Consider the following 21,154-nt stretch of genomic DNA (forward strand, 5'->3'; position numbering starts at 1 on the left):
AAATACTTAGCAGCCTCCTTGTTAGAATTTTCACTGGAGAATGTGAGATAGATGGACACATGAAGATCTGTTTCTGATTTTCCCTCTCCCCAGTCCTTGCCCACAATTAGTCTGTTGCGTTTTCCCCTTCTCTTTTGTTCATTCATGTGATAAATTTTTATTGATGCCTACTGCGGATATTCACATGAGGGTAATGAAATGAATAAGTCAAAGTCTCTTTCCTCCAAAACCTCCTGTAAGAAAGGATCATGATATGATGTAGTAAGTACTGTTACTGGGGTGCAGAGTCTCCCTTCAGCCCCTGTTCTCCTGGCATCTTACATACCCATGTTCTAGTACTTGCACAGAGAAAGACTCACTGTGGTCATTTGAGTCCCCTTTGGAGAGGATCCATAGCTTTCATCTCTCCTTTCTCTGTAGGCCTCTTACTGTGATTTCTCAATGGTGCTTTCTGTCTGCCTCTGTGTTAGCTTTCTTGAAAGCAGGTCCTGGAACCAGAGTTGATACGCGAGGATGCTTTTATGCCTCCTCAGCAAAAATGTCACAGGAAGGTTGCCAATGGCTCAGTCTTAGGTCGTTGTTCAGATTATGTCCTTCATACTTTTCTCACTGTTAGAACATTCTTTTCTTTATAAGAGCTTGGAAAAACCAATACTTACTGACTTTTCATCAGTTTCCTAAATTCATTTTGAAGTTTTACTTGTTTGTGAAATCCCAGAGTCCTACCATAGTTCTTAACTCCCACTTTTCTCCACCTTCACCTCTGGACTCTGGAGAAATCTAATAGGACTTTGTGGTACAAAAGTATTAGCTTTTGTACAGTTATCATTGCTCTGCCCTGAGATATTCAGACATCTGGTAAACTCATGCTTGAAGGGAGTGTGGACACTGGAGAGCAACTTGTTTCTTTTCTTCAAAATGACTGTAGCTGTTGTGAACTGAGTGTCCACAAAGTACAAAGCACTTTAACATGTGTAATTTAAAAATGTTTAAATCCCTATGAATTAGACATTCCTGTTCATTTTTTAGATAAAGGAGCTAAGGCTCAAGAGAGGTTGGGTACCATGCCCAAGATTATTCAGCTAGTAAGTTGTGAAGCCAGGATTCAACCCAGGCACTCTGGCTGTTTGTGCTTTTCACCTTTACAATCATTTGGCTTCTTTATTGACTAAAATACATTGTGTTGGGCACTGTGGTATACTCTGAGGGTCACTGTTTTGGGAGGTGAAAGTTTGTTTATTGGTTTGGTGATCATTTTTTAATCTGTAAAATGAGGCCAGCAATTTTTGGCCAACTTAAAACGTAGCTGTTAGGGTCAAATAGGCTAGTATTGGTAAGATCCTTTAAAATGACAAAGTGTAGAAGAAACGCTCCAGCTCCACTATGTCTGTATCTCTGGAGTGGGTTAGACTTACTGACTTTGTCTGACTCCCCTTACGTGGCCGTGTATTTGTAAATATGTGAGTTCCCCATTACAGCCTGTGTACCTCTCAGGTGTCATGAAAGTGAATAGGAAGGCATTAGATAATAAATCAGAAAACCATAGATAGACCTTAAGAGGCGGGGCCGTGTCTTTCTCAGGATCACTTTCTTGAGCCTGGACTCTAGGTCTCCAGGACTTTCCCCCAGTGTTAGATACTACAGATTTTAACACACGGATGCAGACTGGGAGCTCAGCCAGAACGTAGCATCTCTGTAGTTGATTTCCTAACCTGGAGATGAATGAATTCTATCCTGTAAAATACTGCCTGTTCTCATGTTATTTCTTGAATTTGTTTTCCATAGCTCAGCATTTTCTGAAAAGGGGTTCCATGGGACTTGCTAGAGTGTGATAACAGAGCTATAGGGCTAACTGACTGTGGGAAACTTGGATTCAGCGCTTCACAGATAGCTGCATTGCTGCTGATGTGTGCCATCCATCTCCCGAAGACCCAGAGGTTACATTTCTCCATCACCACAAAACTTGTGTCACAGGACACACAGAAATGGTCTCCTATTTCTGAGGAGCAGACTTTGGGACAGTTTGCCCTAGCCTTTCATCTTAGTCTTGTTAACCTGCTTTAGCCTGGTCCCCAGTGTGCTGCCAGCCCAGCGTGATGGTGAAGAGAGCCCTGCCCTCGGGTCCAACTCCCTCCCTACGTGGCAAATCCTTGTCCATTACTTCAGAGGAATTGTTCCTTGAAGAAAGCTAGTCATTTCTAGAGCCATGTAAATATGAGGGATTATTGTTATTAATAACACAACGTCTACTTCCATGTTGTAATGCTGACATCTTCTAATGGAGCTTTGAACACAGGTGGCTTATCATAAGAGATACCACTGAAATAAAATGAAGGGAAAGGGGGGAAAAGAAATGCCAGTGACTAATTTTTTAAGGTCACTGAGCAATTCTCATGAACTCAAATAATTGTTAAACCAGGTAACTATAACAGACAGTTAAGATTTTATTGACTGCTTAACTTTGGAATAGACACTGTGTTGAACTGTTCCCTGACTCATCATCTCATTCAGTCCTCACCATGTGCAATAAAGAAAAGTTCTGTTATTATCTACATTTTATAGGTGAGGAACTTGAGGCTTTAAGGGGTTAGTTGGTCTGAAGTCACAGAACAGGGCATTGCCAAACCTTGGAAAGTGAATTGAAGAGGAGGGAAGGAAGGTCATGGCTCCTTTAGGAAAGGGCAGGGGATGGAGAGAGGAACTTGAGAGAGTGTGGCAAGTTTTGAGGATGATGCATGAAGTGTTTGATTTGCATCTGTGAAAGGATGACAAGGAGCAGGGTGGGTGGGAGAGGGAGGCTCAGCAACTTCATACACCATTTTAATATGGGTTTAGCAGTGGGCAGAGGCCCTTTCGGTGATATTACTGAAGGTGATGCTTAAGACTTATTTTTTGAGAATGTCACAATATGCCAAAGACAGCTTTTGGTGAGTGATTGATGATTTCTACAAAGTGAACCCAAAGCCAGCTTCAGCTGATGGTATTCATGTGGGCATCATAGCAACAGAGCACTGACTTCCCGCTGTAGATGTTGACTTTTCTTATTATTGTCTCACTCTTCTGCAGAGATGTCATTTTTGTTTCTTTCATGGTTATGATTTAAGGGTTAGCATTCCTGACTGACTCGTCACAAAAGATGCATTGCCCTCTTGAACCAAAAACTGATGTGTTTAGTCCATTGACACCAGGAACTGAGATCTCACTTAGTCCCATCGTCTCTCTGAGCGATAGAATTAAATCTGATCCTCAGATGCTGCTTCTGGGGTAATGCCTATCCCCATTTTACAACTACTCCCAGCTCTTGGCCTTGTTATCTCTGTAACTTACTTTTGAAAACTGTACCTGTTAATGGTAAAGCTATAAAATGGAATTCTAAAAAAAACAACTTTATTTTAAAACATTAAAACTGTGTAACTGGCATTAGTGAACATTAGCTGTTCTTGTAAATACTCTACTGTTTTGAAAACAATGGTTTGAGCAGGACTGGCCAGGCTGCAGTTGGTACCCTTTCTTAGTAATCTTTAATACTGACCTTATCTGCAGATCCAGACTTTTGGTTTCTAGGCAAGGCCCACTGTCTCAGTTTGTGTTGCAGCTACCAGATTGGGTGGCTTATCTTCCAAGGGACTGTTATCTTCCCTTCATCTCAGCCCCAGGCAGCCTCTTCACCTTGAATGTGCCATCCAAGTGCATGCCTGGGGCGTCTCTGCCCCCAACTCTGAGCGGCCATTTTATCCTCTCCTGGCAGATGTGAGCGAAGGAATCATATAAAGAGAGGATTATGAAGGACTCTGTTTATCTCCAGCCAAAATAAGATACAGTAGATTCTTGACATTTATGATGGATATAGCCCATGACCATTGCCAGTCCACAACTTGAAAAAAAAATCGTTGTAGCACATAATTCCTCCCTTCAGATTGCTCAAGTATAAGAGTAATGTAAATGATCTCTCTAGACCTTAACTACTTATCTTACTTGATGAGCAATTTTTGTACTGTCTAGAGCACTTATTGAAACAAATTCACACATCTTTTCTACTTATTTCCTTTTGGAGCGTTCGGTAGTTTTGTTCACACAATGTGTCTGAGTCATCATTGCATTTGACATTTCAGCCTTTAATTTATCTGAAACGTCTGTTTTGTGGCTGGGACTTATCACTTTCATAAACATTTCCATGTTCTCCTTGGTCTGTTGTCAACAATAGAATCAACTAGGAGTTCATTTTGTTTGTTTCATTTCTTCACCAGAAGCAGAGTTGTTATCACTTTATTTACAGTGGCTGTAGCACTCAGACACAGCACTGTGACTCAGAGCACACCTGGACCTTGGCCGGGCCCCTCAGCTTATAGTGTGTGTGATTCAGAATCTTGTCTCTGCAAAACGGCAAAGTACTAAATGTGGGAGCTTCAGCCGTCACTCAGGAATGGCAGAAATCAGCATAGTCTGTGAATGCCAGGGATCTACTGTTTGTTTGTGATACCTGAGTTGTGGAGAAGTGAACCCTCAATCAACCCTTTCTCTTTCCATCCGCCTGTGGGGCTGATACGTTTGTGTATGTAGTTAAATACCTACTAGCTAAATTACACAAGAGCTTTGGGGACGTCCACTTCCACTAGTGCCTTCCAGGCTATGGCTTCAATTGTTGACACCAATAAGAAGCTAAATATTTTTGTAAGGAGAGGCACCTTTCATGACCTAGCGTATTTTAAATAAATATGAAATAGAATTTTAAAATGTATTTTTATGTATTTTTTAATTAAAAAAATACACATTTAAATATTCAACAGGTGCTAAAGTGGCCACAGAGAATAGGTTCCCATCCTTTAGCTGTCTTTCAGCCTACCATTGCCCCTTCCTGGAGGCAGGCAGTGTTAACCAGCTTTTGACAAATCCTTGTAAAGATAGTCTATGTATATATAAGCAATATTCATACTGATATATGCCCTGTTTGTTTTACACAAATTGTATCACACTGTTTTTATAACCTATGTACAATTAGTATTGATTGTATCTTGAAGCTTTATCTGTATCAGAATGTAAAGAGTTTCCTCATGGTTTTCTATAGTGGTATTTTATACTATTGTATGGATGTACCACGGGAGAAGGCAATGGCACCCCACTCCAGTACTCTTGCCTGGAAAATCCCATGGGCAGAGGAGCCTGGTAGGCTGCAGTCCATGGGGTTGCTAAGAGTCAAACACGACTGAGCGACCTCACTTTCACTTTTCACTTTCATGCATTGGAGAAGGAAATGGCAACCCACTGCAGTGTTCTTGCCTGGAGAATCCCAGGGACGGGGGAGCCTGGTGTGCTGCCGTCTGTGGTGTCGCACAGAGTTGGACACGACTGAAGCGACTTAGCAGCAGCACCAGCAGCACAGTTTTCCTTTACTGATGGACAGTCGGGTTGTTTCCAGTTTTTTGACATTACAAGCAGTGCTATAGTCCATGAATCATCTTTTACATTTTTTATACACATGTGCAAGTATCTATGGGATAAATTTCTAGAGTAGAAGGGCTGAATTGGAGGATATGTTCTTGAAAATTCATTTCCATAGAGTGGAGGTTGTTTCAGTCAATAATGCCACCATAGTGTATGAGAGTGCCCACATCTCCATATTCTTATAGGATTTTTTTTTAATACAGTATATCAATTAATTTCATTACTACCTAATGTTTCTAGCTTCCTGGTGGTACATGGTAAGCCAGGGCTCCCAGGAATTTCTTTGCATGAGAGATTGGGGAAGTATATCCATTTGATAAATGATTCCAAGGGAGAGTCAAGTTGCACAGCTTTGGTTTAGAGGCAGGTGGTGGAGGAGGAGAGAAAGAGGAGGTAATTTTAGAAAATTTTATTTATTTGTTTTAATTGGAGGGTAATTTCTTCGCAGTACTGTGGTCGCTTTTGCCATATGTCGACATGAATTGCCCACGGGTGCACATGTGTCCCCCTATCCTGAAACCCACTCCCACCTCCCTCCCCACCTTATCCCTCTGGGTTGTCCCAGAGCCCTGGCTTTGAGGCTTTGAGTGCCCTGCTTCATGCATCGAACTTGCACTAGTCGTCTATTTTACATATGGTAATATTCATGTTTCAGTGCTGTTCAGAGGAGGTAATTCTGTGTTAAATGTCATTTAGTCTGTCAGCCAGCCCTTTTGTAGATTGTTATGCAAGGAAATTATAATAAAAAGGGTAAAAACTAAAGTGAACTGTTTCACATAGGAGGGACTTTGAGAATATCATACATTTGCATTGGTGCCAGCAGTAATGGTCTCCACCTACAGTATTGATGAGACATCCACTGTAGGCATTGGAGGGAACACACTGGGTGTTAGTACCCTTGATTTTAGCCATTGTCAGGTATAGTATAGGTGAGTGGAAATCAGAAGCTGCATTGGTGCATTTCCTGGATATCTGATATCCAAAGCTGTCCTTTTCGATATCAGCAATGGCTGGACTGGTAAAGAACCCACCTGCCAGTGTGGGAAATGCAGGAGACATGGGTTTGATCCCTGGGTTGGGAAGATCCCCTGGAGGAGGGCATGGCAACCCACTCCAGTATCCTTGCCTGGGAAATCCTATGGACAGAGGTGTCTGGCGGGCTACAGTCCATGGGATCTCAAAGAGTAGGACATGACTGAAGCAACTTAACATGCATGCACTGGAGAAAAATGGTAGATCTTGGCTAATAACACAGAGGACCCATCATGGTACACATTTAAGGTACTGCCTTAGGAAATCTCAGCAGACTTAACAAGAGATTTGGAGTGTGCTTTTCTGCACAATGAGAAATACTGCTTGTGACTTAAATGGTGAGTGACTTAACCTATCTGGTTTTTAGGCCTGTGGAGTACAGGTTACACATGAGATGATGGGATAGTGCCAGATGATAATTAAATAAAATACAAAGGATAGCATTTCTAAGTACTAAAAAAGTTTGCTTAACTCTTAGAAGCATAATTTGTTGGTGTGAAAAGACTGTATGTTTGTATACAAGGTCACACAATTACAGAAGACAGAAAAAGAGGAAAAAGGTGTCATAAAAACAGCTTCTGTTAAAATAATATTGGCTTCTGGTTGTTCTACCTGATTAGGAGATGGTGGAAAAAATGCCTAATCTATACTAGCTGTTCATAATTTTTGTGATAATGAAAGTAGCCAGTGACTTCAAAATTAGATGAAGGAAAGGAAGGTAGTGAATATTTTTATGCTATAATATTTTATACAAAATGTCCATAAACCTTAGAATGAGATAATGGATGAAAACAATTTTTATAAATGTTAGATATGTGCTTACAGGCAGAGTATAGTATGTAACATTACCAGTGTTTTGTATGCTAATTATTTCCTAAAATATATAATAAACATTTACTGCAGCCTTTGTGGAGAAGGAAATGGCAACCCACTCCAGTGTTCTTGCCTGGAGAATCCCAGGGACGGGGGAGCCTGGTGGGCTGCCGTCTATGGGGTCGCACAGAGTCGGACACGACTGAAGTGACTTAGCAGCAGCAGCAGCAGCAGCCTTTGTACAGTGATAGCTTTTAGATTTCTCTTATTTTTCTCTTCCTCCTCCTAATCACAGACAGCATTTTGCTGCTGTAAATTTCATACATTTATGGTTTTTAGGCAGGAAAAGTCCAGAAATCTATGTGTTGGATATGTGTCTCAGTGACATTTTGTTAATAAGCATATATTTGATGGTATTTTATTAAAAGGATACATGTTGTATCCTATATACATCAAGAACTTTGAACCTAGTAAGCTGGTTTCTAGATTTTCTTGTTCCAGAAAGTAAAATAAGGAAAAATAGCCTTAGCCAGATTCTCAGAGGGGATAAGACTTTGAAACAGGAAAAGACAGTGGCTGAAGAAAAACACCAGGGTCGGAATCAGGCTGATCTGGGCTCAGTCCTGACTGTGTCACCAAATATGGTTCTGGGTGAGTTACTGAACTCTGCAACTCAGTTTCTCCAGCATCAACTAGAGGGATAATAGAACCCATCTTTCTGTGAGAAAGAAGGAAATGAAATAATGTTTGTAAATTATCTAATGCTTTGAATCCTTTTTTGGAAGAAGGTGAGATTGAATTAATAAATTTAAAATGTTTCTTTTTGAAAGATCACTCAGGTTTTACCTCGTTTATCCACCAGGGGGAAAATTATACTATCACTCTATCAGGAAAAAGTTGCCACTCCTACATTATTTAATAGGGAAGTCAAATTCGTTGCTTTTGTTTATTTAGTGAGGTAGGAGTCATAGAGAACATCAGTATGAGTCTTAATTTATTTCTTATTTTTACTGCTTCTTAGATGGATTCTTCTCAGGCCTTTACAACTTGGCATACATGAATGCTAAGTCTTTATAGCTCACATTATAACTCAGAGAAATATAGGGTTTTTGTTTTTTTTTTTTTTCTGTTGAGTGTTTAAGATGTATAGAATGTAGTATAATACCTACTCTGGACCCTTCACTCCTCTTCGCAGGTTTCCAGGATGTTGCCAGTCTTGTTTCACCACTTTACCGCTTAATTAATTTGTAGCAACTTCCTCACCTTGTAGCATTTCATTTCACAGTTTTGATTTGTATCTCTAAAAATACATGGAAGGCCTCCTCTCTTTAAAGTATGTATCATCATCTCTCTAAAAAAAGCAACTGTATTTCCCTAATATCATCAAATAGTTGGTATTCATATTTCCCCTCCTATCTAATAATCTTTTTTTTAAATAATTTAAATCAGGGTTGAAACAAGATCTATGAAATGCAGAATATGATTGGTTAATATGTCTCAATCTATATTTCAAATTTCCTATTTCATTTGCTTATTTATCATTCCTTAAAATTTTTTTTTGGGTATGTGCAGAAAGCAACTTTCTAATCTTGTGTAGCAATGACTTTCAGACTTTTGGGTCTCAAGTCTCCTTTATGCTCTAAAAAATGAAAAAACCAAAGACCTATTGTTTTTAGGTTACACTTATCAATATTTACTGCATTAGAAATTAAAATATATTGGTTATTTATTACTTATAACAATGGTAAATTGATTACCTAAGTGTACACAAGCACACTTTTTATGAAATATAATGATAATTTCCAAAATTTAAAAGAAAAGGTGAGAAAAGTAGCACTGTATTAGATTTTTGCAAATCTCTGTTATGTCTGCTTAATAGAAGACAGCTGAATTCTCCCATCAGTTTCTGCATTCAGTCCGTTGCAATACATTGTTTTGATTGAAGCATGTGAAGAAGGTCTCGTTCACACTGGCATGGAGTTGGAAAAGGGAGGAATATTTTAAGTTTTTCATTTAATGATGGATATTCTTTAATATTATACCAAAACTTGACATGTGGTAGTTTCTTAAAGGTTAGTTGCAGTGTGTGATTTGAAATCTTATCAATGAGTTTTCTGTACTCTGTTACATTAAAATCACATTGGCCTGTCCTACATTCTGAATGGACCCTTTAACCATGCATAATTTTGTAACTTTAAGCATTGGTTGTTTGGAAAATACTGCCTAACTGAGTTATGACATATTTCATTATTAAGTATCCTTAAAGGTCATATTCATGAATATCACCATCCATCTCCTTGGAAGAGTCTATAGCTATTGGGAAGCTGTCAGGCTCATCCTGGTACATACAGGTTTTCCAAAATGTCCAAGTTGTATCATTAGTAACATGCTGTCAGTGTTTTCCTTCACATGACAAACTCTTTTCATTTACTTTTGACAGTGTATTTTCCAGATATCCAAACTTGAATAAACATTTTAAAAGTAAAAGTGGGATTCCACAGAAAAAAAAAACAAAACCAGCTTGTTCGGCTTGCCTGGAGACAGCCATGGTCCTTTGGCATGCCTGAGCTCTGTGTGCACACTCCTCGTTCATCAGACAGAATATTAAAAAGATATACACTCAAATATCAAGACTTAATGCAGTGTATTATTTTGCTTCATCAGAGATGGTCTTTAGTGAACCTGGCATTTGTTGACTGTGAGTGTGTGGTGGTGAAAAATGAAATGACTCCTACTGTAGCTGGGTGCTTCTGCTCCAGCAGGTTTATCCACTGTTGCTTTGGCCCATCAGCATAAATATCAGCATAAAATGTGCTGGTATTTTTATGAAAATAATTTTGACTTCTTGGACCTGTTGAAATTCCCAGAACAACTCGTATCTTGCTTCTTAAATCTTTTTGGTGTGATTTCACATGTTCTTTTGCCTATGGTATTTCCTCTGAATAAACTTGATCACATCAGATTTGATGTAATTTTTTCCTGCTTCATAGATGGTGTTGGCTTGGTAGGTATTCTTAGAAGGCATTGATGGTCATGGTCTAGAGCCATTATTTTAAAAGTTGCAAATGGTTATGTTTCAGTTTTATCTTTCCTTCTTATTACCAAGAATTTTTTTCTAAAAGGAAGCTTCCTTTCACCAATGATTTGATTTCCCTGAGATATAGTTCTTATTGATCTCATGTGATATAGTCAGGATAAATCCTTCTTTCTTTTTCCCAATGATGAATTAGTGGTTCTCTTGTATTCTCAAAAGGAGATCAATGGGTGTTCTTGACTGGTTGGTTTTGAATATCATTGTGAACTCATAATAATTTAAACTTATTTGATATGTTTCAAGTCACTGCAGCTAATATCCTTACTTTGGCCAACAGAAGCCTTTTCAGATTGGTCTCTGAGTCCTTTTGGTATGAACTCTTCTGTCTTTGATAGCTTCCTTGCTTTTTAATTTGATGAGATGTTCCTGATTCATCTTGCACATTTCCTGCTGCCAGTTAGTTCGTTCTCTGGGAAGACCTGGGAGAAACGGCATTTAGAGACTGCAGTCTGAACACTGCTGCTGCTGCGAAGTCATCTCAGTCGTGTCCAACTCTGTGCGACCCCATGGACTGCAGCCCACCAGGCTCCTCTGTCCATGGGATTTTCCGGGCAAGAATACTGGAGTGGGGTGCCATTGCCTTCTCCGGGCTGAACACTAGGCGATTAATTTTGACAGGTGGTTGTTTTCCAGATTTTGTCTGGGCAAAGCTAGAAAATATGCATATTTCTAAAGCAAAGTGAATCATGGAATCATAATGATACTTCCATTCAGATTTAGGACCCATTGATCTTTGACCACTTGTCAGTGACACCAATGTAGCTACTTACTTATTTTATCCCATACCACACAGACAGCAGCCTCAGAGTAACAGTATCAATACTACCACAAGTGGGTATATGATTATGAAAAAGTTTGTTTTTGAATTTTTTTTTTAAATGAAAGAAAGTTAAAAGTATTATCACAGTGTAGCTACCCAAACTGGTTATCTTAACATAGCCCTATTATGTTTGCTCTACATTTTGAGACTGTTTTCCTATTTCTGAGAACATCAGTTTGGCACCTGTTTCAATTAAGTTAAATAAATACGTTTATTGAATCAATCATACTGTGTATTTGTTGTGTTGATAGAACAGACTTAATTGACAAATTTAGTGTAGATGGCATTCAATAATGGACTGAATTTTCTTGTTCTTTTCATCTTTTTTAAAAAAATCTAAATGGCCTTTCTTTTCTTTTTCAACATGTTATATTGGGTACTCTCCTTTATGCACATCTACTCTCTTTTCAAAGTCTTAGAGGGGAAAGAAAAAACTTAGAGGGTGAAGAATTCTATCCATATGTGATCAAGACTTTTTGTTTTAAGTGAGTTTGCTATGAAACAGTGAATTCCTTTTCTAACAATGGCAAAGGTTTACCATGGTACTTTTTGTTTAAACTAGAACTTATTTTCTCCTGTAATGTACTTTAGGTTACACTCGAAAAAATGTTTCTGAAGCAGGTATTTCTAAATCTCTGGATGTGGGACATTGTGACCAAGAAAATTATGTAGTTAAGGGAAACTGAAGGAATGACCACTGAAATAAAAATTGATTTGCATGTAGACTATGTGGTACTATGCCCTTTTTTCCTTTTCCAGGTTAAAAATAAATCATGACTGAATCCGCCTCTAGCACAAGTGGTCAAGAATTTGATGTATTTAGTGTTATGGATTGGAAGGACGGAGTAGGTACATTACCAGGAAGTGACTTAAAGGTAAGCTGTCTGTATTGCATACAACTGTATATGTGTGTATATCTGTTTGTGTTTATTATGAAAATGAATTTGAGTACATATGTGACGTAAGGATTAAAAGCATTAAGCATAGGTGTGTGTAGGTGTGGTCAGTTGCTTCAGTCGTGCCTGACTCTTTGCGACCCTATGGACTGTAGCCTGCTAGACTCTTCTGTCCCTGGGATTTTCCCAGCAAGATTACTGGAGTGCGTTGCCATTTCTTCCTCCAGGGGATTTTCCTAACCCAGGGATTGAATCTGCATCTCTGGTGTCTCCTGCATTGCAGGCGAATTCTTTACTGAAGCGCAGTGGCTATAGTTTTGTATGATTCTTGTTCCTCTGCCTCTCAAGATAATACATGGCTGGTGGATTGACAGACGCCTTTGTCATTTGGGGTGGGGAACTAAGAAATCCTTCTGGAATCTGTACTAATTTTGTAGAAATTAATGTATAGTTTCAAGGAAGATTGTTTCAGGATTTCTATGGCTAATAAATTTTAAGAATGGTAGACTTAGAAGGCCTAGCTTTGTATATGTTTTGTAGTGACAGGCTTTGTAACTGAAAAGCTACACTCCCTGTGTCCTAGTTTTTTTATGTAAAAACTGGATAAAGCTAAAATACCGAATAAACAGGACTGTTCACCTCCCTTAAATTATTTATACTGTAAACTGTGAATATGGATTTTTGTATAATCACTTGTTCAGAAGCTGGTGCTTCCTGTAAATGAGACTGCTTTTGTAAAACTGAGAACTCTTTTCAGAGAGCAGTGCTTCAGTCCACTTCTTTTCTAGGTGCTCACCCTGCCCCCTTTCCCCAGCAGCCGCCGCCCCCGCCTGAGCCACTCCAGGAGCACACCTCCTGCCCCATGGAACAGGGTTGTGCAAGCACCCTCCTGTCATTTCTAATTTGCTTTTGCTCTGATCCTATCTCTGGGACCTTGAACCTGTCTGTGGCCCTTTAGACTTCGTGTTTGTACTTGGTCACTTAGGTGTTTGAACTTCTGATCTCCCTGACTGTCTCTTGGCTTACCTCGCTAATGCTTGTCTTTCTTGCCTGTCTTGACTACAAATTCATGCACCCTAATACTGACTTCTTGGAATCTGCTCCCTTTTAGTGGCTACTTGACAAGTACCTGAGCCAAAACTTTTCTAGTTGATCCTCAGTGGTGAGATTTGGACAGTCTGCTTGTTGTTGGAAAAATACTTAGATTTTAGTTGGTTTTGGTTTAATTAGGTGCTGTGTGCCAACATATCTATCTGAGTTTAGCTTAACAAAAATATTGCAGTGAGGTTTAGTGAAATCTGGGAAGACAATCTGGTTTTTAGTGTTAGTTTTCTGTGACCTTGAACAAGTCAGTTAATCTCTTTGGGGCCAATTTCCTCTTTGGTAAAGTAAGGAATTAAATGAATACCAAGGATTTTATCTGCTCTAACATTCTCCAAATGTTCATCTGGATTAGATATGATGGAAATAGAGTGCTGAAGTTTTTGAGAAAGAACAATTGTTTGAGATTCTGATAGTGTCAACCGCATATTAGCTAAATGAGTTTTCTTTAAATTGAACTTCATAATCTTTATCTGTAAAATGGGGATATAGGATCTATGTCATAAGCTGGTTATAGGGATTAAAAAGAGTATGTGTAAAAAAAATTAACAAATTCTATCTTTTGTTGCTTTATGGTGTATTATGTAAACTACCTTTTTTATTGTTTCAGAGTCTTATTTTTCTTGTGCATTTTTATCCTTATCCTGAATGGCTTTTTTTTTTGTATGTGTGTCAGGTGGATGATGAAATCTATAATTTTTTTTCAGTTAGATTTTGATAATAGAGTGACATCTCCATCCCTGAGAAATTCAGATTGCCTGAAGGTTTTTTAAGCAATGGATTTTAGGAATTAACCTATTACTTTTATAAAGGTAATCAGGTAATTAAGCCACTTAGTGGGTATTGTAAACTAGGTTATTTGATTCGACTTTTAGACTCATCTAATTACCTGGGTAATTGCCATGTACCCAGTTTACTTTATGTGCTGTTGACAGTTTGATACCCCACTTAAAATATAATTTAAAAAACATTTTCTACTTTAGAACTCCTTTTATCCAAAGAGAGTCAAAGACTCACCAGTTGATTATATTGCTTAGGACTCACTTGCTCTTCATATTAAAATTTGAGTGGCTTAGAAGATCTGATTGAGAAATTTATTTTTTCACAATTAAGTTATTGGAAAGAACTTTAAGTAAATCATGAAATTTACTCTCCTGAATCATACTTTGCCTATTTGACCCTAGAAGCTTCCCTTTTTTTTAATGGATGAAGGTATGTGGCTTTCCTAATGCGTAGTCACTAAGACAACCAGCTGAAGTTAATTCAGGAAATACATAGAAGTCAGTTTCTTTTCATGGGAACAGGTTTTTATATGCTTCAGTTTATTGCAGTTTTGAAAGAACTTTTCTCTGTAAAAGCCTCATGATTGCTGGCCAATCGAGTTACATCACTCTTCTGCTTAAAATCCTTAGCGGTTTCCTGTACCTTTCGAGATAAAGTTCAAACCCCTTAAGCTCACCACGGAAGGTTTTTGGTGGTTTGACCATTACTTTTCTCTCCAGCTGCATCTCCATGCCACCCTTTTCCTTTCCAGCCCAGTCAGCTCGTTCACACCTTGGTCTCTTCTTACTGGTCCCTGTTGCTGGAGTCCCCATTCCCCGCTTCCCACTGGGCAAAACAACCCTTAAGGAAGCAGCGTGCAAAAGCTCCTCTTTCGGGTGCAGCAGCAGAAAGAATAGAGAACTTATTCTCTGGTGGGCTCTTTGTTTCTTGTGCGTAGTTGCTCAGTTGTGTCCGACTCTTTGCGACCCCACTGGCTGTGTAGCCTGCTAGGTTCCTCTGTCCATGGGATTTTCCAGGCAAGAGTACTGGAGTGGGTTGCCTTTTCCTTCTCCAGAGGATCTTCCCGGCCCAGAGATTGAACCTTTGTCTCCTGCGTCTCCTGAATTGCAGGTGGATTCTTTACCCACTGAGCCATCAGGGATTGGCCCTACACCTTTTATTTTAAGTCACTTATTTAACCCATTCGAGGCAGTTTCTGTCACTGATGTTAGTTTACAGATGAGGTAAACAGAGGCCTGGGGTGGGTTAATGTCACTTGCTCAAGGTCAGACAGTTAGTTATTAGTAGAACTGGGTCTTAAAACCAGGCTTTTCTGATTTTAAAATGGAATCTCTTACACTGTTATTCTTCAGTCTAACAAGAGAAATGTTTTCATATCAAAAGAGATGAAAGGCAAATGTTAACAGCAGTTTAGAGGCAGTATTATGTTAGCTGGAGGGATCAGGAGGGTTTTGGAAACAGATGTCATGTGAGCTTTCAGGTGCCTGAAAAGAGGTAGGAGTCTGTGAGGACTTTTTGGGACGGGGATGGGAGAAGGGAGAGAGAGGGACATTCAGAAAGGGGGTCAGCATCAGCAAGCCCAGTATAGGGGAGACCAGGAAGGGTCCGCTGGTCCTCTTGCAGTCATTAACAAGACATTTTCACTTAAACAAGCTTTGGAAACTTTACTGTTGTCTAATTTGTTCTTTTAAAATGCACATCAGTGTTTGTAGATTAATATCTCAGGGCCAGCTGTAAGAGCAGGCAGGCAGCTTAAGTGGTGAGGCTAGTGGAAAGATGCACGGTAGGGCTTGCTGTCCCTAAGCAGTTCTCTACCTAAACTTCTTATACGATTTCCAAAATTGATCCACAGAGAATTATTCCTCTGTGTCATAAGGATTTAGCCTTCCAGCTTCCCTCAGTAAGATGTCGGTACACTCCCAACAGTGATATGCATCTTATCTCGAAAGAATAGTTGCCACTTAACTGGGAGCAAGACCCAGCAGCAGTGATGCAGAAACCCAACTGGAAAATTCAGTGCACTCTTTGTGCAGGGTTTTGCCTTGTCTTGATTGGCGTTCAGAACAGTTTAGTTACTAAATATCTTTGCACTTAAAACAGATTGGTAAGTAGAACTCACATTTATTTCAATGTCGTGAGTAATAAGAACAGGAATCTCAGCAGTGTCTTTTAATGATCTGTTATTAAAGACAGGCACAAATAGGCTAAAGATCCTTTGTCTCTATAAACAAAAATAAAGAAGAGAATGAATTAAAGGTAGCTTAAGCCAAGAGAAACAAGTAAACCTTCTCAACCCCTTAAATATTTCAGGCATAATTGTTTTCTGATTGACCTCTATGTATCCACTAACAGAAAAAGTTAGTCTCAACTGATATGCTTGATTTGCTTTATAAAGCCCTTTTATAAAGTTTGTAATTTTTGCATTCTTGATTGTAGAATGGAGTCAGTTGCTAATTTTTTTATACTGCTTTTAAGGTGTCTAGTTTAAAAGAACCAATAACCTGAAAAAAAAAAAAGTGATTTTGTCAAGTTTCTATGGTTCCAGCACCATTCATAAAATGTTACCAATTTCAGACTTTGAGCATATCATAGGATACTTTAAAAACACTTTGAGGTTAATGTTTTATTATAAGTTACAGGTGTACAATTTAGTGATTTGCAATTTTAAAAGGTTATAGTCTACTTACAATTATTAATATTGGTTATATTTCCCCATGTTGTACAATATATCCTTATAGCTTGTATTGTACCTAATAGTTTATAACTCTTAGTGCCCTACCCCCCTGTTGTCTTGTCCCCTTTCCTTCTCCCCACTGGTAGCCAATAGTTTGTTCTCTATATCTGTAAGTATGTTTCTTTGTGTTCTATTCACTAGTTTGTTGTTGTTTCTAGATTCCATATATGAGTGATACCATATACCATATGTCTTCACTTGTATCACTTATCATAATGTCCTCCAAGTCTATACATGTTGCTGCATATGGCAAAATTTCGTTCTTTTTGTGGCTGCATAGTTTTCCATTGTGTGTGTGTGTGTGTGTGTGTGTGTGTGTGTGTGTCACATTTTCTTTATCCATTTGTCTGTTGATGGACACTGAGGTTACATCCATATCTTGGCATTGTAAACAATGCTGCTATAATCATTGGGGTGCATCTATGTTTTAAAATTAGTGTTTTGGTTTTTTTGATATATTCTTAGGAATGAAACCATTGGCTCATATGATAGTTCTGCTTTTAGGTCTTTGAGAAACTTCCATAGTGTTCTCTGCAATGAGTACACCAAGTTACGGTCCCACCAAAGTATAGGAGGGTTTCCTTTTCTCTACATCCTCGCCAACATTTATTATTTGTATCCAGTTTCATGATGGCCGTTCTGACAGTTGTGAGGTGATGATACATACAATGACTGGTTTTGATTTGCATTTCCCTGATAATTAGCGATGTTGAGCATCTTTTTATGTGTCTATTGGCCATTCATATGTCTTTTTTGGGAAAATGTTCTGCTCATTTTTTAATTGGGCTGTTTGTTTTTTGGTGTTGAGTTGTATGAGCTGTTTAGATACATGGATGTTAACCCCTGTTGGTCATATTATTTGCAGATATTTTCTCCCATTCAGTAGGTTATCTTTTCCTTTTGTTGATGATGTTAATCCTTTTTGTTGTTGTTAATGCGTACTGTGCAAAGCTTTTACATTTAAATAGGTGCCCCCCTTTGGGCTTTTATTTCTTCTATGTTAGGAGATAGATCCCCCAAAAATATTCCTATAATTTATGTCAGACAGTGTTCTGCCTGTTTTCCTTTAGGAGTTCTGTTTTTTTTTTTTCCCCCCAGCGTTATAGGATCCCTTTAAACTTAATGAACCCTATCCACAGATAAATCAATGTCTGCCCTTAACCATAATTTTGCATTTATTTCATATGATTTATCAACCCTGAAGTCCATCCATGGGTCCCCGGCTTACAGGAGTTAACTGTGTTCCTAAGTGCCTTGCATTTTTACTTTGTGCTTAGACGTAGGTCAGTTACTGGCAGTGACTATTAGGAGAAGGAAGAGATAACTGGAATTAAATGTTGTTCTGTGGGAACATTATCTTTTAACTGTAAAAGTGAGCCTAAAACTCCCAGGTGTCACGGGTCTGGATTTTGATTTGAAGATTCCATTCAGCTGCGCTCTCTTTCTCAGTGTTTGAAATGCCAGGGTGTAGTTTAGCAGCAGTCTGGAAATTTGAACCACAGAAGACTTTCTGTGCAATGTAAGTGTTTTGTACTGTTTCCCACATTTTGTATTAAGATTTATCAAAAAGCTTAAATTAACATCAGCATGTAATAAAAGTAAATGTACTTTACCTGGGCTAATGCCAGTTTTTTAAAAAATTCCATTCAGAATTGATTTTCCACCATCATTTTTAACGTCATTAATTAATAATCATGATGGCTTGACTTTTCTACTCTTGCCCAGTAGATGGTACTATCAGCTTTATTTTCAAATATTCTGGTTTCAGTGTTGATCATTTAAAACTTTATTTTTTCCCAACAAGTCCTTCCCAGTTGACTTTTTAACCACCTCTTAAACTGACATTTGTAGGTGAATCCACAGGTTTAGTATATGCATGCTACCTAGGAACTTGTATCTGAAATATAGAATAGGAAGAAAACATTTTCACTTTCCATAACTATGTCACTTGTTCTATCTAGAAAGCTTTTAATAATTGTGGACCATGTGCAGAAAATTGTTTAAGGTGCTGTTTTCACCGGGTGGAAAGAATAATTAGTTGTAAATTTGGCTGAAGATTTTTCTGACTTGTAGCCTGAACCTAGTTTGATAAAATTAATCATTCTGTTGGCATGTTGACCGAATAGATTTTTAGGTTGGAAAATAGACGGCCTCATTTTAAATACTGCATATTTGCATGTTCATATATATTTCTGGGAGCTATCTAAAAACTTTAAGCCAATGTTTTATGATCCTTTTGAATTTTGAGCTTTCTAGCTCTTTGTCCCCTGGTAAAATTAGTGAATCTCTTATGTCATTCTGTTTTATGGGAAAACAGAAGGAATACAGGATGACTTTGACTCTTATGAATGTGAGTCAACCTAGCTGTTTCAAAGAGGATGGGGCACCTGCACACAGGTAGTGGTTCAAAGCCTTCCACACATTATGCCCAGTATGATTCCACATAGGATGCCCATGAGATTGCAGAAGAATATTTGGTTTGAGGCTTGCCATGAGATGAGGGGAGAGGAAATTTTCAATATTTGGGGTCCAGAATACCCATGAAATCAAAATGCTCTTATACTTTTTAGAAGTAAACTTGGCCTGGGGCTAGTAGACTTGTTCAGATCTCTCAGATATTACCAGTTGTTTGGGAGGACTAGAAGTGAATGACTATAATGGAGAATTCTAAAGAGCAGTGAAAGAAAGGAAATACAGAGCCTGGGCGGAGGGAGGAGGGGGGTCCCACGACTCACGCTTCAGCCTTCCTTCTTCACATCTTGGAATATGGAGATTGGATGTACAAGTCAGAATTTCTAAAATGGTAATTTTTCCTGCTCTTTGAACTAGGTAAACTTGGGTGAGACAAGTTGATTCCTGGGAAAACAGTAATTTTGCTTTTACTAACTTTAATTATTAAATAAACTGTAATATGAAATGTGGAAAAAAAAAAAAAAAAGCCTGAGCCAAAAAAACAGTATTTGAAATTGCGAGCCGTAGAAGTGAGCTGGCAACTCCCCGGGACAGTGCAAAGATGGTGGTTTGTGTCGTTCAGAAGCGCTTTGCCCCTTGTTCTGTTCCCTCTTCCCAAAATTCCAGACTTGTTAAATGCAAAGGTTTTCATAGTGGTAGTGAGTTTACCTGGATATAATTGGGGCTTATCTGAATATAATTGTTGAAATTAACTCTTAAAATGTAGACTCTATGTGCCAGCCTTCAAATGGTGACAGTTCTGAACACTTTTATAAATTCTGCCTCTTTCTTCTGTTGCTGCTAGTTCCGTGTAAATGAGTTTGGAGCCCTGGAAGTTATTACAGATGAGAGTGAGATGGAAAATGTTAAAAAGGCAACAGCGACTACAACTTGGATGGTACCAACTGCTCAAGAAGGTAAGCGCGGGTCACCTGCATTGTCTTTTTTCTTGTTTTTTTGGAGAGTTTTTAATGTAAGACTATCTAAGGTTTTATAATAGGCTGGAACTTAGAAAATCCTGGGTGATCTTCATGTCACATATTCTTAGGTAAATTTCTATGATGAAACTGATATGGAACCAGCTTTAATATTTTTGAAATAACTGTAAAGTGTCTTCTTCCCTCAAGCCAGATCTGTCATAGCACAAGGTTAATTGAAAATTACCAAGTAAATTCATGTTGTAATAGCCTACCCAGGTGATTTAGCCAAAAGCCTGCCACTTTTTTCTCATCTGCTCCGATGGTTGTAACTAACACCTATATGCTGATGACTCCTAAATCTATATCTCCAGCCCCGACCTCTCCCCCGAGCTCCAGGCCCGTATTTCCACCTGCCTACTGGACATCTCCACCTGGATGTCCCACAGGTACCTCAAACTCCACATGTCTAAAATGCGATTCATTTTCTATTTCTTTCTCCCCTCCCCCAACCTGCTTTTTCTTCTGTAGCCCATAATATCAGTTGATGGTAGCACCATCCATCCAGTGGACAAGCAAGAAATCTAGGAGTCATCCTGAATTTGGTCTCTCCCAGCCCATAGCCTGTTACTGAATCCTCTTGGTTTTTGTTTTCTAAATATGTCTCAGATCTGGCCTTTTCTACTTATTATCACTGCCGCTGTCTTAATTTAGGCCCTTATCACCTCTCACTTGAACCACTGCAGACATCTCTTAAAAAAATCCCTCCGCTTCTGATCTCCCCCAATTTATCCAGCACACTGAAGTCAGAGGAACTGATGTAGATTGCTTATCTGACACTTCAGCAACTTCTTATTGTCTCTTTAGCAAAACATACAAAGATCTGGGTGACCCACACCCACCTGCTTGCTTTTGTCTCTTTGCTCTCTGTTCTGTTCTTTGTACGCTGTGTTCTGGCAGGGCCAGCAGCACTGAATTACATAGAATTCTCCCAGGACTATGTGGTTTCAGGCTTCCTTGCCTTTGCTCACACTGTTTCTTCTGGCCAGGATGCTGTTTCTCTCTTTGTCC

The 21,154-nt window shown here is 38.8% G+C and overlaps 1 protein-coding gene across 6 annotated transcripts in view; it reads left to right on the forward strand.

Moving 5' to 3' along the window:
* L3MBTL3 (l(3)mbt-like 3 (Drosophila)) overlaps nt 1–21,154 on the forward strand; it is a 102,459-nt gene that overhangs the window by 10,301 nt on the left and 71,004 nt on the right. For 4 of the 6 annotated variants that reach the window (XM_005684735.3, XM_018053199.1, XM_018053198.1 and 1 more), the window contains exons 3-5: nt 11,961–12,076; nt 19,972–20,083; nt 20,458–20,532. In XM_005684735.3, coding sequence (XP_005684792.1) covers nt 11,975–12,076; nt 19,972–20,083; nt 20,458–20,532 — 289 coding nt within the window. In that variant the 5' untranslated portion in view covers nt 11,961–11,974. The remainder of the gene's footprint in view (nt 1–11,960; nt 12,077–19,971; nt 20,084–20,457; nt 20,533–21,154) is intronic. The other 2 variants (XM_018053201.1, XM_018053202.1) reach the window with 1 other exon arrangement.

Source organism: Capra hircus, chromosome 9 (assembly GCF_001704415.2).
Source record: "Capra hircus breed San Clemente chromosome 9, ASM170441v1, whole genome shotgun sequence".
Classification (NCBI taxonomy): Eukaryota; Metazoa; Chordata; class Mammalia; order Artiodactyla; family Bovidae; genus Capra; species Capra hircus.